General features: G+C 29.7%; 1 protein-coding gene across 1 annotated transcript in view; it reads left to right on the top strand.

Annotated features, from left to right (window-relative positions):
* The first annotated feature begins 1,847 nt into the window (after positions 1 to 1,847).
* The window catches only part of Gfrl (Glial cell line-derived neurotrophic family receptor-like), a 115,223-nt gene continuing 96,240 nt past the window's right edge, over positions 1,848 to 20,830 (top strand). Inside the window, exon 1 of the mRNA XM_035088794.1 lies at positions 1,848 to 3,193. Coding sequence (XP_034944685.1) covers positions 2,989 to 3,193 — 205 coding nt within the window. The 5' untranslated portion in view covers positions 1,848 to 2,988. The remainder of the gene's footprint in view (positions 3,194 to 20,830) is intronic.

Genomic DNA, 20,830 nt, shown 5'->3' with positions numbered 1-20,830 from the left:
TAGAACAAGATAAGATACTTTGCTTCTATGTTTAAATATTTGATAACCTCCTGAACATTAAAATTATTCTTAACGTTATATCTCTTTAAAATAATAAATCTAAATATCTTTTTATAGAAATATTGATGTGGTTGTAAAATTATAATCAATAGAAAGTGTCTTTGCAATTTGCATCATTTTGTAGAAGTGTAATTTATGACCCTCTAACTTCGCCACTTTGACCCAAAAGGAAGTCTATGGTCCGTATACAAGAGTTCTTGTGTGGTAAAGCACGAGAAAAGTAGTAGCATTCGTGCAGAAAATATTAAGACTCCAAAAATGTTACGAAGTGGACTTTAAAGAGGTCTACATTGAGGTAAAAAGGTCAAGTAATCTTCTGATTCACATAATATATGAATTTATAATTTAGCTATTTAAAAAATTTTTTAACTTTCTTTCTCTTTGGTCACTTCGTATCATCTAGGCTTATTCGTGACATGAGTATAAAGAGCATAAAAGATAAGAGTCTATAGAAAAAATTCTAGTGGACATCGCTCTTTCATCTGAAAGATTCTGATACCACAGGTGTCGTAGTATAGTTTTTCTTGTCTCTCCAGATAATTCCTTTCTACTAGAATAAGAGTAGCAGCAAAACCAATACGACCAAGCATTTTTTTTTTTCTTCGTCCAAGTTTTTACCATTTCTTACCAACGTCTTTTCTCTTCACATATATTTTGAAAAAGAAAGATTTTTCATGTAGGAATAAAATGATTTGAAATAAAAAATATCTCATTGAACATTTTCTATAATGGAAGACTTCTAAGAGCTGAATAAAAAATTTCTTCTCTTTTTCCATCAAATTATAACCGAATATTATTTCTTTTCATACAAAAAAAAATCTTCCAATTTAGATAATAACTTTTTGCATCAGCTTTTTTACAGTAAAAAATTACCCTATTAATTAAATATTAAACTAAACTTTATTGCAAATAAGAATAATAAATAAAAAATCAATTCGATACGAAGGGGACTGTATTTCTGTAAAACCTACTCTGTATTTTCTAAAAAAAAAAAAAATGAATAAAACAATTCTCTATAAATAATAAGTCGTAGCCTGTGGATATAACATGAAAAAGGTAAAAACATGTTATTTTAAGGGGAAATTTTTATTTATTTTCAAGTTAAAATAGAAATTTCACAAAATAATGTATCTCATCCTCTTATCAGTTTCTATCGAAACTATTGAAAACAACCTATCATTATCATTATTTTTGAATGAATTCTTCAGCAGTTTAAATAATTGATATCCTGAAAAGTCACTATGTTGTAATCGTCGAGAAGTAACTATTGGTTTTTTTTTTTTCTTTTTTTCTAAATGGACAAAATTAGTATTTACCCTGGAAAGTCAATAGAGACATGTGGCAGACATCAGTACGTGCATTAATGTTATTGGCGGGCTATACGTTAGTTACGATTATTATTACCGAGGACGTGGGCGTTTTGTAGGTGCGAAGAGGACCCGAGGGGATGTGAGAGAGGATGTCCCGTAGGATTTCATGAAGGTAAACGAGGAGAGTAAAGAGGCAGAGGGATATTCCAGGCAACCCTGTCACCGACCCTAACAAACTGTGGAACGAGGTCAGGAACACGATGCTGGCGGCATGGCAGGGTGAACTGGGGGTAGTTTAGCAGGTCGGTGTGACTCGGGTGGATTCGGTGAGTCTCGGTAATATAAGGTGCAGGAGGTTATAGCGTTGAGGGTGGCGCGCGTTGCGATCAGGAGAGGGGACAAGAGGCGCGAAGGCAGGATTCGAGTTGGGAAGGTGAGCAACTAGAGGGCATGTGGCAGAGCTTCGGTGGACAGGAGTCACGTTCTAACCGGTGTTCACTACGCGTTCGGACTCATTGGGCGTTAAGACATCGCGGCGTGTAGTGTTCAAGTATCTTCGAGCTTATATATCACTTGACACGAAGTGTGTCAGACTATTTAGAGCTTCAATAAGTGCTCTAAATATTCAATAAAAAATAAAAAGCTTTATATTGTTAGACTATTTCCCTGCATAACAATCAAATGTGCTGTGACATTTTTGGAATAAAAAAAAAGAAGAAGAAATAATTAGTGAAATAGTGAAGTTATGATGAATGTTAGCATGCGTTTATAATTGGTTTTACGTAGTGAAGATTTTGGAGTTAAAAAAAAGAAAGGTGAAATTAACGAGAAGTCTATGTGCCAACCGGAAGTACTTCACCATTAGTTGGTGGATTTGTAGACTGGCACGGACAAGCACCACTTGCTTTTTCTCTCTTTTAAACTTGTCTATCTTTATCCTTGTTCCTAGTTATAACTCCTTCCATACATCAATTGCATCAAGGTCCCTATTATTTTGTTTCTCTTTGTTTTAATATTTTTATTTTGTTTTCGTGAATTCCCTCGTGTTTTTCTTTGAAGCGTTCTTTGGAAGTTCGTTTGCGGGCCCTTCTTATTTTCAACTCACTTCCTGTCAAAGTTTTTTTTTCTCTTCACTCGACTCCTTTTTTTTTCTCTCTACTCTCACACGATCCTAGTCTTCTTTTATCACACTGCAGTAGTAGAGCAGCCTTGGGGTTATACTGTCGCTACATTCAGTCACTTTCAAGACTCTTGGGTACGTGTGTACTTGTCTCGTTGTCATTCGGCTCTTCACGCGCGTAAACAAACATGAAGAGAGTAACTCATCAGTCATTCTGGCGCGGAAAAATACAGGGAAAAGAATAAAGTCAACAATTAAAGTCATAAAGTACACATATCAGGAAGTGAAATCACAGTGAGGATGAAGTCATTGTGGTTTGAAGAAGTACGTTTGACAGCAGATATGAAGATGCTGATGAGAACTACGATAGAAGGATCATCATTAGGCTGAATTACATTTTATTTATTTATATTGAGGTTAATAATACATTTGGAAAAAGGTGTTTATATATGTGCAAATACCTGATGTGTCAATATATAATCCTTAAGAAGTGGAACCATGTCACGTGTCGGCATTAACTCACCAAATTTTGTGCATCTGACGTTGTCTTGTCAGCCACTACATCTACTATTGTTTGTACTCATTACAACTAATCTAGTGGATGCGAGTGAATTTCCTGAGAGAGAATGCTGTGATCCAATTTATCCAATACCAGAGCCGACGAGTAAAGTGCCGTCTGTGCCGGCTCCTACAGGAAAAAGTGGTAAGTCTTCTTTTCCTATTTCTTTCTTTCATTGTTTATTTATAAGTATACTTTAAACCTTCATTCTTTCAATCATTTTACAATGTTTCATATTTACTTTACTTTATTTTAAAAATTTATTTATACTATTTTACTTTTCTTTCAAGTAATAAAGACTTTAGTTTTTAAATAACGTGTTTTATAATAAACACAAAAAAGACACTTGGAAATTAATTGTCTTTATGAGTTTTTGTACGTTTTATTATCTCTTTTCAAATTGAGGATTATGAATTAATAAAAAAAAAAAAACGTTGAGCAATAAAGATGTTTAATATCCACGAGTAGAAGATTGAAATAAACCAGAAGAATTTCAAATATCTGTGTAGATGGAGTTTCTTTATCATAGTTTATTGGAGGATATTTCTAATTTTTATCATCATTTAGTAAAATGTATTAAATAATTGAAATATTCCTAGAAAGCATATATAACTGAACATTTTTACGTTTCAATATAGGAGGGTGATACACATATCATGTATAATAAATGACCTTATTTATTATTAAACACCTGGATCGAAATTTCACTTCGTAATATGTTGTATGTTTTCCCCTTGATTTAAAACTGTTGAATGCCGACTTCCATAATTAATTGGTTATTCTATAACTCAGTTGATGAATATATAATTTATCTACAAAAAGTTCATTATCAAAACAAAAAGAGTAGATTTTTGATAAATGTTTGAGGAAGGGTGGAATAACAGAAGCAAAGGGTATCCAAATGAGTATAGATGAATATGAAAAAGATGGTGAAAGTCGTGGTAAAAGTAATACTTGTTGAGAGTCAGACCTCATTGACGTTAAATCGTACAGAGGCCAAGCTTTAAAGCGAAGTTGCTATTTCTACGCGACCTACTTTGTGACGGATCCTCATAACGAGGTCGCTTTAGGACAATTTCAAAACGCCCGTGGCTCAAGACTCTTCTTGCCACTCTCTCACCTGACGTCAGGACTCTTAAATGATTCTTGTCACTTTTGTATGTATTTCTCTTTATATCTTTTACCTTTTCATAGAGTTTCAGTTGATCTTAATTTAGCAGTTAAATGTTTTTATCAAACTCTCTAGGTATTAAATACCTTTTATTATTTTTTCATTTCAAATAAACTGCCATTAATGAGGTGAATTAAGAAATAAATTTTAATAGACTGCTATGTTATTGGGAAATAAAAGAATTACTATCCGGTGATATTTAAGTTTAATTGATGAAAAGTCACAAATGTATCCTGCAGAATATTGTTAAACGTAAATCAACAAGTTTTATTTTCATCTTAACTACTTTTTTTATTTTTTGTTACATTTTTCTTGTATTACATCGATTCTCTAAATTTTATTTCAAAACGGGTCATAAATTTTTTGTTCAAATTCGTGTTTTTATTCTCCTTTTTTTAACTTTTTTTTTATACTACCAAAAGCCACTACCGTGAACATATTTTCAGCGCGATCTTTTTTTATTGACACTGTAGCTTTTCCAGGCTTTTAACAACAATAGCTCTTATATAAAATACTATTACGCTTTTATAAACAACAACGTTAGCATATAATATTATGAGAAAATTTACTGTAAATCCGAAACATTTTTCTTTGTAATTTAAATTAAAAATTGCTTATTGTTGTTGTTCATTTTTTTAAGCTGATGATGATTAGCAGAAAAAAAACAAGTGATTTTCAAAAAACTTTATGTCAATCTATGTAGTCACTAGAGAGGCTATACAGTGAGCTCTTGAGAATCAGTGAAATACTTTGAGTCCAGTCGGACGTTCAGCTTTTTATTTCGAAACTGTCAGAGTCATGTGGCGCTTTACCCACTTGCGACACGTGAGAACCAATGAAGGAATCTCTTGAGAGTAAATAACCAATCGGCAAACCAATATTGAATGCGGGTGACACAAGTTTTGTAGTCAAACAGTAGCTACAATTTTCTAAACTAAAAAATAATACTTTTTTCCCTACAAATTTACAATCTGCAATTGTTTCATTTTTGATTTAAAGTTAAATTTAATAATAACAAGTATATAAAGAAAACTTTTTTTATTATTCAATTCAAGGACTTCTTCAGTAAATAAAAGTAAAATTATTTTATTTTTATTCAATATGATGATACTCATCTGAATTTTTTTAATAATCAAGTAAATATATTTTTATAAATAATTTCCTACGGGGAGGTTAATAATGCTACATTTTTCTACTAAAAGTGCCTCATAAAAGTACTTCATTATAATTTTATACAGAAAAATTATAAATTATAAATTTATCAAGTTTATTCAATTAAAAGAGTATCTTGAAAATTTTTTTATGTCAAATATTAAATCTCTTTTGTTTCAATTTTAAGTTAATTGGTTTTACAATGACAAACACATTAACTTTACTTTTTTTTTTATTAAAATTATAATTACTTAGTACTTTATTATATTAATAAATCTTGTTCAGTCTTGTGCTTCCAATATCCTGTAAATTTATTAAAATATTATGAACCCATATATCATGATTAAATCAAGGAAGTTGATAGAATCATTTTTTGCCAATTATCAAATTTTTTTTCCAATCCATTAATAACACTCTAAAGATCGAATGAAAAATAAATCAAAATTAATGGAAGCATTTAATCGAAGTTCAATTATAGAATATGTTATAGGATATTCTTTGTACATTAAATGTGATTATCATGATAATGCATCAATTGAATATCTATTTTTCTTTGGATTATGAGTTTGAAAATAACAGTATTTATTTTTGATTTATAATTATCGAATATGAAACATTTGTGTGCATTAAAAATTGAATTGAGCATAATTACATACAAAAAACAATTAATTAATGCGAATTTATTATTTAAATCGCATTTATATATACTAGTAGCGATAATCACTTGGTAATTGCATATTATTTATTCTAGATTAAGATGATAACGATCGCGGACAATTGCGAATTATTTTATTCGTGTTATCATTATTCTTTTTTTTTCTCTCTCTAATTAAAAAACAAATATAATATAATTTATTATTCGTTCATCAACGCTTGGAAGTGTGATTTTTTTTATTTAACTAAAAAAACATGAAATTATTACCAGAGTAAAAATAATAAATCTGGATACATTCGAAAACATCCAATAAGAGTTATTTAGACCGAAAAAAAGCGAGTTATATTTTTCAACGTTTTTTTTCTTGTGTTATCTGTAAATCATGTTGTGAATTTAAGAGTTTATATTAAACCTATAACTTAACTTGGGAAATAAAAGTATGTTGTTCTTGTTGTAGTTGATGTTGGACTTAAACAAGTATATTCAAGTAAACAACAAAGAAAATATTCAAACTTTGAGAAACAGTTGGATAATAATTAACGTTTATTTTAATCAAAAGGAATAATAGATTTTTTTCTATCAATTCGCTTAGTAACGATTTAATGATCATTTGCTGAATTAGATATATCTATCGAGTTTATGCATACAATAGATAAAGATATTTTTGGTTTCAAGTATACATATCATAGAAAATCTTTCATACATATAGAGATAATCTCCTCTATCTGTATTCTCTGTAGACTCGAGTTGAATGTCAGTTAACTCAATTATCGATTCTGGGAGAGCGTTTAATTTATCTATCACCACGACGTTTATTTAATGCGTTTTACTGCTTTTCGAATCCCATTTTCAATGAAGTGACAGTGGTCGAAATGTTTTATTGTCGTCCAAATGTTCTTCAGAGAATAATTGAAAGTTTACTCATGAAAATGACGAAATAATGTAAACGAAGATCTAGTAAATACTGTTGTTAGATTTGTGTATCTAGAATATGCATGAATTAAATAAACGTATGTTATGATGAATTGAGAGCAATTAATTTTATACTCAAGAGTTGGATAATTACATTCATTAATAAAATAACTTATAAACTATTATGACATGCAAGCAAGTTAATCAACTCGGAGAATATTATGCAAAATTTCTTTCTGAAACCAAATGAATTTTTAATTCCTTGTTTTTTCTTCATTATAAGATTTCTCGTTAAACTTTGTCTCCAAGAAATAATGATAAGTTGTTTATTTTATAAAATTTTCATTCACTCCTTAATAATAAATGTATATTATTTATCTTTAATTAAATTCATTAACCATTTAATCATCTTAATTAAAATCCAATATAATTGCTCAGTTGTTTACTTTATTTCCTTTGAACTGATGTACTCTGGTATATAGGGGTAGAATATATTTATAAAAATTTTCTCTGAACATTTAGAAGTGGGGGGAGGGGGTAAGAAAGTTTTGCTGTTCTACGAATTCTTAACTTAAACTCTGTTATATATTTCTCTAGAAGGTATAGTTATTTAGATTAATTATTCAAAGCATAGATTTACGAGTAATAGTGAAAAATAGCCTTCTAAGGGTATACTTATATATGCTAATATAAGATTAATTCGACAACATTCAAACTTGTGTTGATACTCAAATACCGTCGTTTAGGTGGTGTTCGTCACGCAAGCAAATTTCTGATCAGCATATAGGTACGATGCCACGCGATGACAGCAAAGGTTACTCAGCATTTCATGTATCAGTTATGCGTATACACGTGTATTACACTATTTTATCAGTACCTTACAATAATCTTCAATGAGAAATTAGTTATGACAGATATTTATTTATTCATGAAACTTTATTATTAACAAGTTAATATGTCATCCATTTGTTAATTTTTCAGGAGATAATGAAATTGTAGAAAACTGACTTATATTATATTAATAATAAAGATGATTGAAATTGACTGAGATTCAATGAATTATTAAGTTTGATATTTTAGAATATTCAAATCATCAGAACACCCGAGATCTAGAGAAGTTTAATTTTATTAATAAAATACCTCAATATTTCAATACAATATTGTTATTAAATCATGCAGACTCTAAGCTTTCTTATGAAAAATAAATTATCGTATTTTCTTATTAATCATTGTACTTTATGATGAAATAATTAAAGTTACTCAGACACTGCAAAATGAATTATTTAAAAATTACTCAAGCTAAAATGAGTCGTTGAAGTAACTTTTCATTAATTAATTATTCATTATTATTAGAGAAAGTAAAAAGTTACTGACTCTTTTCACACGACAATACTTTATAATAAATATTTCTCCATTATGAATTATTTTATTAAATTATACTCAATATAAAGATACTTTTTGGTGAATAAATGAGTTGAAAAATTAAAAAAAAAAAACTTGAGTAAATTAAATTTAGATTAATAAATCTATTTTTGTGATTTAACTGATTTTATATTAAATTTTCTAAACTGTTACATAAGTCTGGGGGTTATCGTAATAGGAAGGTGATCAATTATTGATAATATTGTACGTGAAATACTTGAACCGATAATGAATTTTAGATGGGATTCTGTCACAGATGGTGTGATGAAATAAATAAATAACTTAAACAGTAGTGAATGAATATATAATATTATTGTCGATGGGCATTGAAGCCGAATAAAATGTTTAAATAAAGTAATGATGTAATTTGTCTTATAAAATTACAATAATCGAAAAGACTACTTGGTTGATTAATCCCGTGAAGACACTCAAGGTTTCCTTTTATCCATTACCTTTCCCCGGGTGCCACATTTTGTTGAAAACTTTAATATCGTCAGTCGTTGAATTACTTGTACGAACGAGTCTCATCATGAACGAAATGAACTCTTTGATACTTCTTCTCTTGTTGACAACGAAGAAGAAGACGATCGAAAGCAGTAAACTTTCTTTCGTGTACTTGATCGAATTAACTGTGCGACTAGATACTAAAATAGCATAAAGAAAATTTACTTGTTCAATATTTTTCGAAAAATATCGGAACAAAAAAAATAGCAAAGAAAAAAGAAAAGGTTGCAGAATATTTGAAGAATTGTTTAATTTGTTTTGTGTCAAAAAGGAGGCCTCTGGGAGTCAATTTAATTTATTAACGTCTTTCGTGCTACTCGACCGAAATCACTATTGATAATAGATAGTCCAGTGTCACGAAAAGCGTCCAAAAGCAATGGAAATAAAGCCCAATATATAGGCCATTACGTATATGTACACATGAGAGATACACGATATTTTTTCTTTCATTCATAATTTTAATTATTTATCGAGCACGCAATGCAGAAATTTCCAATGATAAGGAAATTAATTACTTTTAATTTTTACCCTCAAATGCTGTCGTGTATATATGTATACACGATAGTATCTTTTTAAAATAAATACTAGGATTTTATACTATATTTTAAAATGACGTAAGTTTTTTTTTTAATGTGAAATGAAAAAAGTTTGAAGGCAAAAAGACAACGTTAGTTGAGTAAGAGAAAAAATAATCTAAAAAAGAAACGGAAAAAGCATCTATTTTATTTTTTCTTACTTATTTTTATGACTTTTTTGTATTATTCTCATCGTATAGTACAATATAGTAAGCCAAGTTACGACCTATCTGCCGTTACTTCAACATTTGATGGATCATATCATTTCGCGTCACTCGAGGGTTAGAAACACGTATTGCATGTACTTTGGAAGAGATTTCGTGATATTCTCAATGACTTTGTTACCTTTTTTATGTCTGTAATTATGACCAAAAAAAAGAGCATTATGAATAATATAAATCATTGTTGGCTTTAGAAATAATTAAATAACGAAATAATTTAAAGAATAAATATAATAAATGTTACTAAAATTAACCAGTATAATATTAGTGAGAAATAGAGCTGTCATTTTTGACCTAAAATTTCATTCAAACATAAAAATTTTAACAGCAGTTTCAAATACTTTTAACCAGTTTATTTTATTTCCAACAAATTTAGTTTAAAAGATTAAGAATAATTCATTTTTATATCAAATACTCAAAATTACTTTTTCTAAAACATACAGTCGTCATTAATATAATTGTTTTATATTTTTTTTCTAAAAGCTTGCAAGCGGTAAAATCTCATATCCATGTAGGAAAAAAATGAATGTACATTTTTTAAATGTCATCAAAAAAAAAAAAAAATATATTTTTTATTTGTTCAAATATTTTTCCTGTTAAAAAAAAATGGTAAACTAAAGAGCGTTTTTCTTTATTCGAGATCTTTTATTCAGCCGTTGATATCGACAAGCTAAAACAAAAGGATTTGGGTGTGGATTGTCTCACGATCGATTGCACGTCAGCTAAGGTATCCCTACTGGGAGTAGGATAATTTAGGAGAAAGAAAAATACAAAAAAGAAAAAAGGGGGAAAAGCCACAACGAAGGAAAAGGAAAAAAATAAAAGAATGAGAAAGACAGAAATCAGTACAATATATATATATTTTCTCTTTCTCATTTTATCTGGTGGTGGTGGTTTACTTCTCCAGCTGTTTTCCAAGCTAATTAGCAGCTGGTGCACAGTGACGTGGTGCCTGCTCATATTTCATTTTTTTTTTTCTTCTAAATCGACAGCGTAACAGTTTCACGCGGATTTTATAGGAGAGAGTTGCGAATAAATTGGAGTGTTATGAAATAATCATGTCGAATTAAGTTTATTTTTATTTTGAATGATAGTGGAATTATTCGAGACATCTAACGAGCTTGATAAGACTACCGGAAGAAAAGGTGCTATAGCAAGACGTGTCTGAGGTTCTCGAAGGGTTGAGAGTTCCTTCAGGGTTTCAGCTGCTTGTCTGCCACCCTCCATCGCATTTCCTTGTTTTCCAGCACCGGAATAACAGTTGGATTAGTGTTGAGAAGGCAAGAGAGGGAGTTATCCAAGCTTCATTCGTATAGTATGTGGTCGTGGCTGGAGGGGTGTTGTGTGTTGTACTTTGGTGTTCTAGGCGGCAAAAGCCACCAAACAAAATGCTAACATTACTTTACCAACACCCCTTGTTAGAACATGGTAATCTTGGAAGGGCAAAGTGCACTGTTAACTCGTGGATGAAATAATATTCGAGTTATAAAAATTTCAAAATTAATAAAAATTAGAATTTACATAAAAATAATATTGTAACACCTAAATTTTCTCAAGGCGAGTCCCCAAGAAAATTCCCGCCCCAATTTAACAATTTATCTAAATTCTATGGCCCAGGATTCTATGGCGGATGCGTTACAAAGTAAATTCTCTAGACACAAATTAAAATCCAATTTCAATTTTATTATATAAACTATTTACAACATATATGTATTCGATTCTAGATTTCCAATTGTACAGTTTTACAAAGTAAACTTTCACTTAGGTGCCGTTATACTCGAGAGAGAGAGTTGCTATCTTAAAATCCCACCCAGAAGTGTCTACCCCGTGGCCTAACCTCTCGTTGGTCGGGCTACAACCCAGACCGGGATACTCGAAGAGCTAACAACTCTTCGAGGGAAGGCTACAACCTTGCCTGAATAATCGACGAGCTACAACTCGTCGACGAAGAGCTCCAACTCTTCTAGGGGGTATAGGTATGAGCTACGACTCTTCACCTTCTAACTCTAGAACCCTATCTAAGTGAGGACGAGCTACAACTCGTCCGGGATACTCGAAGAGCTAACAACTCTTCGAGGGAAGGCTACAACCTTGCCTGAATAGCTGACGAGCTACAACTCGTCAGCGAGGAGCTTCGACTCCTACACGGTTCAAGATCGTGAGCTCCAACTCTCGATCGCTAGCTAAAACCAAGAGCACCAACTCTTGGTTGGAAGGCTTCAACCCTCCAATTCCTACTTTCGGAAAGCTTCTACTCTCCGGGGCAACTAAAAGGCTACAACCCTTTAGCCAGAGCTACAACTCTGTATTGTACGACGTGAGCTACTACTCTCGTCGGTCTCGTCGGTCTAGTACCTCGGAGACAGGTGAAGTGACGATCTCCGCAAAATCTAGCTCTTTTATACTGTTTGACTCCGCCCACTTTGCTATCCCCCACCACTATTGTGGTGGGTTGCGTGGGGAAATCGTCATGGCAACAAGATCATCACAATAACTCTCTCTCTCAGATCTATTACGTTACTTATGACCCTCTCTCTCTACTACATGATTTTAATAGGCTTCGCCGATAATTTAAATTTCGCGCTATTTCTCATGGGTCGATAAAATGATTTTACTGATTATCGATTCATCAGACCAATTAATTTTCTATAATATCGGTCTTAAAAATGTAACTTCGTTACAATATGATAATGAGTATATATTCCTGAATAAAAAATTTTTCCTTCCTACTTCAAATGTACTATGAATGTTTTCTACATGCAAAAAAATATACATAATGGAATTAATGGATTAATGATATATGGCGAAAAACTGTAGGATATGAAAATGGGCATAACTTCTGTGCTATTGATGCTACAGGGTTGATCGAGGACTCAAATGAAAGATCTCGACGAGAGGAAAAAATTCGATGCAGAGAAAATCATAATTAAAGTATAGTTTATGCCAAAATTGAAGAAAGTTCCGGTTTTACCCCATTTTAGGGGTGGAAAAATTAATTTTTCTAATGTTTGACCTAATTCCGCATTTCTACACATTGAGACGAAGAGAATGAGTCCTCAATCATCAAAATCGGACAACTTTGATTTTTCACCCCTAAAAAATGGCAAGTGGTACCCCTTTCCATTTTTTTTGGCCAAAAAATAAAGGTACTCCGATTTTCGAGTTTGACCACTCATTCTCTTCGTCTTGATGCGTAGAAATGCGGAATCGGGGCACCGCCCAGGAAAATTCACTTTAACACCCTTAAAAGGGGGTGAAACTGATTACACATTAAAAATCATCATCCCCTTTACTTTAAACCCTTATAACTCATGAACGGACTGTCCAATAATCATTTTTAGGGACGTTTTGAAAACCTAAGAATCTAAGCTATCTGACAATATCCATAGATTTATCAAGAAAAATTTCTTTTACCCTTAAAATCGCTAAAATATAAAAAAAAATCACATTTTTGGGGGAGTTTGCCAACTATATTGGTAATTTTGAGGGTGAAATAAATTTTTTAGACTGTTTTTATGGATATGGATCTTTAGCTTAGATTCTGAAGTTTCTAAAAATCTCTAGAAAATCATTATTCGATCATTTGTACAATAGTTATAAAGGTTTAAAGTCGAAGTAAGCGTCAAAAATAATCTATTTTGCGACTTTGAACCTCTATAACTATTGTACAAATTATCAAATAATGATTTTCTAGAGATTTTTGGAAACTTCAGAATCTAAGCTAAAGATCCATATCCATAAAAACCGTCTAAAAAATTTATTTCACCCTCAAAATTACCAATATAGTTGGCAAACTCTCCCAAAAATGTGATTTTTTTTTATATTTTAGCGATTTTAAGGGTAAAAGAAATTTTTCTTGATAAATCTATGGATATTGTCAGATAGCTTAGATTCTTAGGTTTTCAAAACGTCCCTAAAAATGATTATTGGACAGTCCGTTCATGAGTTATAAGGGTTTAAAGTAAAGGGGATGATGATTTTTAATGTGTAATCAGTTTCACCCCCTTTTAAGGGTGTTAAAGTGAATTTTCCTGGGCGGTGCCCCGATTCCGCATTTCTACGCATCAAGACGAAGAGAATGAGTGGTCAAACTCGAAAATCGGAGTACCTTTATTTTTTGGCCAAAAAAAATGGAAAGGGGTACCACTTGCCATTTTTTAGGGGTGAAAAATCAAAGTTGTCCGATTTTGATGATTGAGGACTCATTCTCTTCGTCTCAATGTGTAGAAATGCGGAATTAGGTCAAACATTAGAAAAATTAATTTTTCCACCCCTAAAATGGGGTAAAACCGGAACTTTCTTCAATTTTGGCATAAACTATACTTTAATTATGATTTTCTCTGCATCGAATTTTTTCCTCTCGTCGAGATCTTTCATTTGAGTCCTCGATCAACCCTGTAGCATCAATAGCACAAAAGTTATGCCCATTTTCATATCCTACAGTTTTTCGCCATATATCATTAATCCATTAATTCCATTATGTATATTTTTTTGCATGTAGAAAACATTCATAGTACATTTGAAGTAGGGAGGGAAAAAAAAACCTGTTCCCCATAGTCCCACGATGGGAATGTCGAGCAACTTCTCCACCGAGGAACATTCGGAGAACATTTGGGGAACGAAATGTTAGTAATACGGATTTTTAGGATGATTTCCTATTGTTGGAGAATAAGAAATTAAAAGTTTTTCAACACAGTTTTTCTTCCATTTTACATTCCATGAGTAAATAATATTTTTCAAAACTCTATTTTTTCTGCTTTTACGAATAGCTTTCATTTTGTAAAATATTAAAATACTTTTCCAAATGAGAATAATATTTTATACATTTATTTGGCTGTATCAAGTACTTATTGTATAAAATAAAATGTTGACTAATGCGAAAAAATAGAGCGCGAGAGAGAGAGGAGAGATGCTAAAAGATCAAGTTTCGATGAGATAAGTTTATCTTTTGCAAAGCTTAATAGGTATGTATATTTTCATTAATATATTAAATATGATGACTAAGTCTATGTTATTTGAAGAGCACTGTTTTGTTTATATTACTATTCTCATACAGAAACTCAATTATTACACTATAAATGTACATGAAATAATAACATAACATATATATATACATAAGCTCAATATTAGAATTATTGAAACTACTGGAGTAACATTTTTTTCAATTTATAAATTATTTTGAAATCAAAAATTAAATGGAAAGCTTTGAAAATTAAGTGCAATGAAATTAAATAAATAATAACTATTGAAAAAGTTGTAAAATATTCATTTCATTTTTCATAAGGTATTTATTCATTTTGTGAGATTATTGTTTAATCTTTATGATTATTTTTTAGCTGTGATAAATTAAAAAAAATATTTCAATATTGGTACAGTAATTACGTACACAAATTGAGTGTGAATGGATATTTTAATACACCACAAAGATAATCAGACCTTTTTGTTAATAATAAATCGAGAGAAAAATGATTTTTAATTTAAATGAATGATTTTCGTTGATTAAATATCCGCAGGTATTATTATGGATAAATGGAAGTTGAAGTAACAATTGGAACATATTTAAAGATTATTTATACAATTTTTGTAATAATAAATTGTAACTACATGAATATTCATGAGTATTATGCGTGTAGTTCACAATTACCTCTTGGCAGTAATAGTAATTACAAACACCGACAATTCTTTTTTTGCTATTTATGTATATATTCCATTTAAAATTTTGATTTGAACTCATTAAAACCACCTGAAGTGAGATAATTATTACATGATCATAGATTATAGACATGATTTTATTATTTTCATTATTAAAGATTAATTTACTTGCATTTTTATTTCATTGTCCAATTTTTTATTCAATAGTAATCTTTTGGACAAAAAGATCTGATGATAAATTACTTAAAAAATTTCCTTTCAAGTGTCGATAAATAATAATGGTAATAAATGATAAATAGTCATTTTTGCTTCAGTCAATGATTTTTATAAGAATATATTTCTGACAGTGTTCATTAGAAACTGTCAATCAACAGTTAAAAAAAGAACAAAAAAAATCTTCCCTTGAAAGCATTAGCAGTATCACGATCGTTTTAAATTTTATTTTCAACAAAACTGATTGCAAATTTATAAAATCAATACGTTTTTGTTAATAATTAACTTTTTTATGACATTACAGTTATTTTTGAAGAAATTAACAAATAAATTTTATAAAATATATCATTGTCTTGACATGTAATAAAATATTCATCTGTTTAATTCAACAAAATTAACATGAAAAATGTTTTGTAATAAAAACTCTTATAGAGTAAAAATAATAAGAGAAGTTGTTATATTTCCATAACTTTTATTGGTGTTAAATTGTTTTCCGATCATCTTATCGCCATCTCTAAAGTATTTTTATGAGTTTCTACCATTTTTATAGTCCCTATAATCGATCTTTTCAAGATTATTTTACGCTGCAGTTTCCACGTTAACACATTTTGTCCACTACTTTTTCTCAACTTTAACATACTTTTGTCTACAAGCACGTTTTTCCTCCACTCTCTCATCATCATCGTGTCTGGAAGGATCATTTAAACTATCTAGACTTATTTCTGATCGATTTTATCACCTCACATTTCAGCTGTCCATTTCCCAAAGGAATTACCAATAAAATTTTATTTACTACCTCCATTAATTTATTCAATTAAACACGTAAACATTAATAAAATGTTCATATGTTTATTTTCTTTTATTTATTTCTAAATCAATAAAGTATTTTTTTTTTGTTTTTCAATATCAACTATTTTTAAAAATCAAAATTTATTCCATTTCAATTGATATATCGACAAATTGAATCTGTTGATTGACAAAATAGAAAGAAATAGTTACAATAAATGATTGAGTGATATAAAATATAAAATAAAATAGTCTGGGAAAAAAAAGTAGCGCACAAATTGATTTAGCTTTAATTGGCAATTTCTTTCAATTGATAGAAATGAATTACCAAAAAGGTAGTTAGAGTTAAAAGCTTGTTGATGATTTACTCTTTAAGATGAGACTGGACTGAAGTCTTGAGATGAATCATTCCTAAAGGAAAGGACGTAAGCAGCTAGTGGATTTGAGTTGAATTCAACAAAATAGAAAATTAAAAAAGACTTCAATTTGTCAGGCTATTCATTGATCATTAATACCATTGACATCTTTGTAATTTATTAGTATCTATCGAAACCTTTCTCCTTTATTATTTATGAATTTATTGTGACCCAGATTGAATATAATTCGATACATCAGAGATATATTTAGAGAGGATACAGATACACATTAATGATATTACTGAGTTATTTACTTTAGTGTTCCAGCCAATTAAGAAAATATACATCCTGTTTGATCAGAAATATGATTGACAAGCTAGATAATTTATTTCCTTATCGTGAACTTGGAAATCTTCTTTACTTGTCATTTTTGACTGGAAGAAGTCAGGAAAAATTCCAAGTTTTTTTCTTTCAAGATACTTTTATACTTTTATACTCACCTTCCATTTAGTCTTTCCTTTCGAACTTCCTGTATTTTTTCTGTATCACTCAGCACTTTTCACTATGATATTTTTATTATTTTTTTTTTTATTTTTTTAAAACAAATGAACAAAAATGGTAATAAAGTAAATAATAAAGTTATTTAAAATAAGGTCCTCTTTTTTTCTTTAGCGTTATAAATAATAAAAACTTTATATTATGCTGAGTGAGGGATAAAATGTTTAATTTTCGAGATATGTAAATGGTAGATTAAATGAACATCCACTTGGATGCATCATATTAAAATGTAAATTAGACAAGGGAACATATTTCACATAATTTGTAATTGTCTGATGAATTTCTCGTTAAGGTATTTTTTATTTCCATAATTAATGTTGTTCTATGTTATTTTGATGAACGTACTTCCATTCTCGATTTTATCGAGTTTTCTAGCTTACAGGGTAGTTTTTTTCTATTAAAAAAAAAAAAACAAGTAAATTATAGTTCATTAATTAATATCTATCAAATTTTACATTGTTTATTATAGACAATGTGTACAAATACGATCAAAAACTTATTATTTACTAGAAAATATAATATTTCATTCGTAATTAATAAAAATCATAATCCATCGAACTTTTTAGATATTTTATCCAGATATTCTTTATAGAATTATAGATATTATTTTTTTTATTCATTTTTTATTTATCAAAGTGTATTTTTATTCAATATATTCATCATCAATCTCTAAAAAAATATCTATAAAAAAAATTCTCTTCACCAAGTTGTTCCATTTTTTCATAATAAGGTATGAAATAAATGTACCTCTCTCGTGGCATGTGTACTGCAATAGTCGTTTGAATGTGTAAAAAAAAATAAATAAACAAAGTGATTAGCAACTGAATAAAATGTGTGTCAACACTGTACGTGACAAGGAATTTTAAATAATATATTGAGCACTCAAGAAAAATATAAAATAAATAGTGTCACAGTGATGTTATTGCATGTAATTTTAAAAATTTATCTCACTCGTTTTGTCAATTTTATTTTCTCTATGTTGCTTTTCCTTATATTTGTGCTTGATGTCGTCAGCCACTTCCCCTTTAATCAGTGAACGTAAAGTTACAGTTTGCAGTCAGGTTTCGTGGTATATACATCAATTCCGTGAGCTTGAAAATTTGCAAGTAACCAGTAAATATACACAGTTTGCAACGTGCGAGTTGAATATGCGCCCAGCGTCTGATAATAAACGATCCTAGTAGAATCCCTAAGAGACTGAAGTTGTTGCGGCTTTCCATTGCTTCAATGTTTCGAAGCAATGTGTGTACTAAGAATGAGACAGAAGAGTAATAGAGAGGCATAGAAGTCTATGTATTTTGCATCATCTCACTAGTGTGCAGTTTAGGTTTGTATTTAACTGACATTCTCGTTATTTCTTTGCACTAAAAGAGCTTTAGAATTATTTATGATGCTATTCATTTCTGTTGGATCATTTTTTTCGTTCCTTTGATGCTCCATATGATCTATTTTCCTTCATAATGATCACTGATATCCTAACAATAGCCCAATATACCCATAAAAATGATTTACACACAATATACTGTATCTATAAAAATTGTATTATCCACTTTATTAAATCGTTGTATTCATGTTTCTATTCTTCATGTTGGTACATAAATATTAATTTTTATTTCTAGATGATACAGTGAAAGAAAAATTGCATAATAAAATTTAATACCCTAATCACAGGCGAGAATGTACGAGCTTTTGAAAACGCTTTTATTTAATGCTTTTTATTTTAAATATCATTTTTAAAATATTATTTAAATTTTAGATTATTTCAAGGAGTGCGTTTTTTTTTTTTTTTACTAAGAAAATAAGAATTCATTTAATATTACCTTTGCATACTATTTTTATTTCATTTTTTCCTCTTTTTGAGAATAAATATATGAGGCAAGTAAATGAATTGAAATTTTCACTAGTTTTTTTTTTTTTGAAGAGGAAAATAAAGTGACTTTAATGCATGAATAAAAAAATATTTATTTTAATATTAACCATGATTTTTAGTCATGTATGCAATGAGTTTTAATTTAAAAAATAATTTATAACATGTATTTAAAGCCGCAATATATTTCATTTGATATATTCAAAGCCAGAAAACTAATTTATTCATTGATTTAAAAGTAAAAATAGATGGACGGTTCACCTTCTAATGGGTTTAGAAATGAAATCCATTCTGTATATTTAACTTATACCTTCACTAATCACATTATAAATAATTGAGTAGAGTAAAATAAAGAAGAAAGATGTTGGTGAGTCACGAAAAATTGTCATGATAATTATAACCTGCATTCATTATTTGCCTTGAATGCAACAGGTGGCAAACAACCCGAGTAGAATTTATTTTAGGCATGCCTAAATACCTATTGGGCCCTTATTGGGAATTGAATGGGCTAGCGTAAATTAGGCATTCCCAACCTATGCCTGATCAATTTGTTTTTAGGATGAAGTAAAATTTGCCCAATTTCGCACTACCCAATAACTTCCCAATTACAACCTTATAAACTTGACTGAAACGATGTCTTAGTTCGTCATTTATTAGGAAATGTTTATCAGGTCCGCATTAGGCTAACAAAAATTACATCTAAATTAGGCACATATTACATTATCCTCATTAAAATGTTTAAAGAACAAATAAAAACTTTGTGAGGATGAATTTAAAATGAATTTGTAACAATATAAAAATTTTTTATTAAATTAAGTATTTTCTTTAGATTCCCATAACAAAGTATTGTAATAATAAATATATTTTCAGATATTGTTTTTTCTTTAAACAATAGTTAATTGTTTTTATTAAACCTTAACTGAATTATGTTGACTGGAAATATATTGTAGTTTCAGAAAAAATAAATAATTTAAACGCATGAAAATATTTAAACCATTAACATTATTTATTATGGAGATTTAAAATAAATAATGATTTACATAAATCTTTTAAAAGATTATACATATGGATTCGTTCATATTAATATAATAGTAATAATTTTTTAATTAAATGAATAGCCGAGCGGGTAAAGGCACTGGTCTCAGATGCGAGCAAGCTAGCGATCGTAGGTTCGAATCCCCCAAGGAACAAATTTCAGCATCTGTATTTTCGCGGAAATTTAATTATAATACGTTTAATAATTAGTATTTTAACAATATAAAATCATAAAAAATGAGATAATCAAACAAAACTTAGTTTTTATATTTAACTTGCCTTAATTAGGCTTTCCTCACTTGGTCCTAATAGGGACAAGCGTTACATTCCCAATGTGGGCCTAATGTGGTATCCCATTTGGCGCCTAACTTGAATTTAGGAAATTTGAATTGGATGCGAACTCTTTCCCAAAAATAAATTCTACTCGGGAAGGAACAAACTACTGGGAAGCATAACGATCGATTCGATCGAATGTTTTAAAATTACTTGTCTGGTGACTATGTATATAGAGTTATTCGGTTTTTCATTTGGTAACATTGTGGTCACTGGCAAATTGTCTCGAGAAAGCCAAGAGGCAATTCAAGCTTGTACATTGAGTTTTTCTCAGTTAAAAACAACAATTTGAATTCTCTTTCCCCTTTGAATATCGATTCAAACTCCAGTAATGGATTTTATTCTAGTTAATTTATTTACTTAAAAAGA

This window comes from Chelonus insularis, unplaced genomic scaffold (assembly GCF_013357705.1).
Source record: "Chelonus insularis isolate UGA/USDA-ARS -01 unplaced genomic scaffold, ASM1335770v1 contig_568_pilon, whole genome shotgun sequence".
NCBI classification, from domain to species: domain Eukaryota; kingdom Metazoa; phylum Arthropoda; class Insecta; order Hymenoptera; family Braconidae; genus Chelonus; species Chelonus insularis.
The sequence above is the reverse complement of the archived record's forward strand: the minus strand, read 5'-3'. Positions and strand labels throughout refer to the sequence as shown.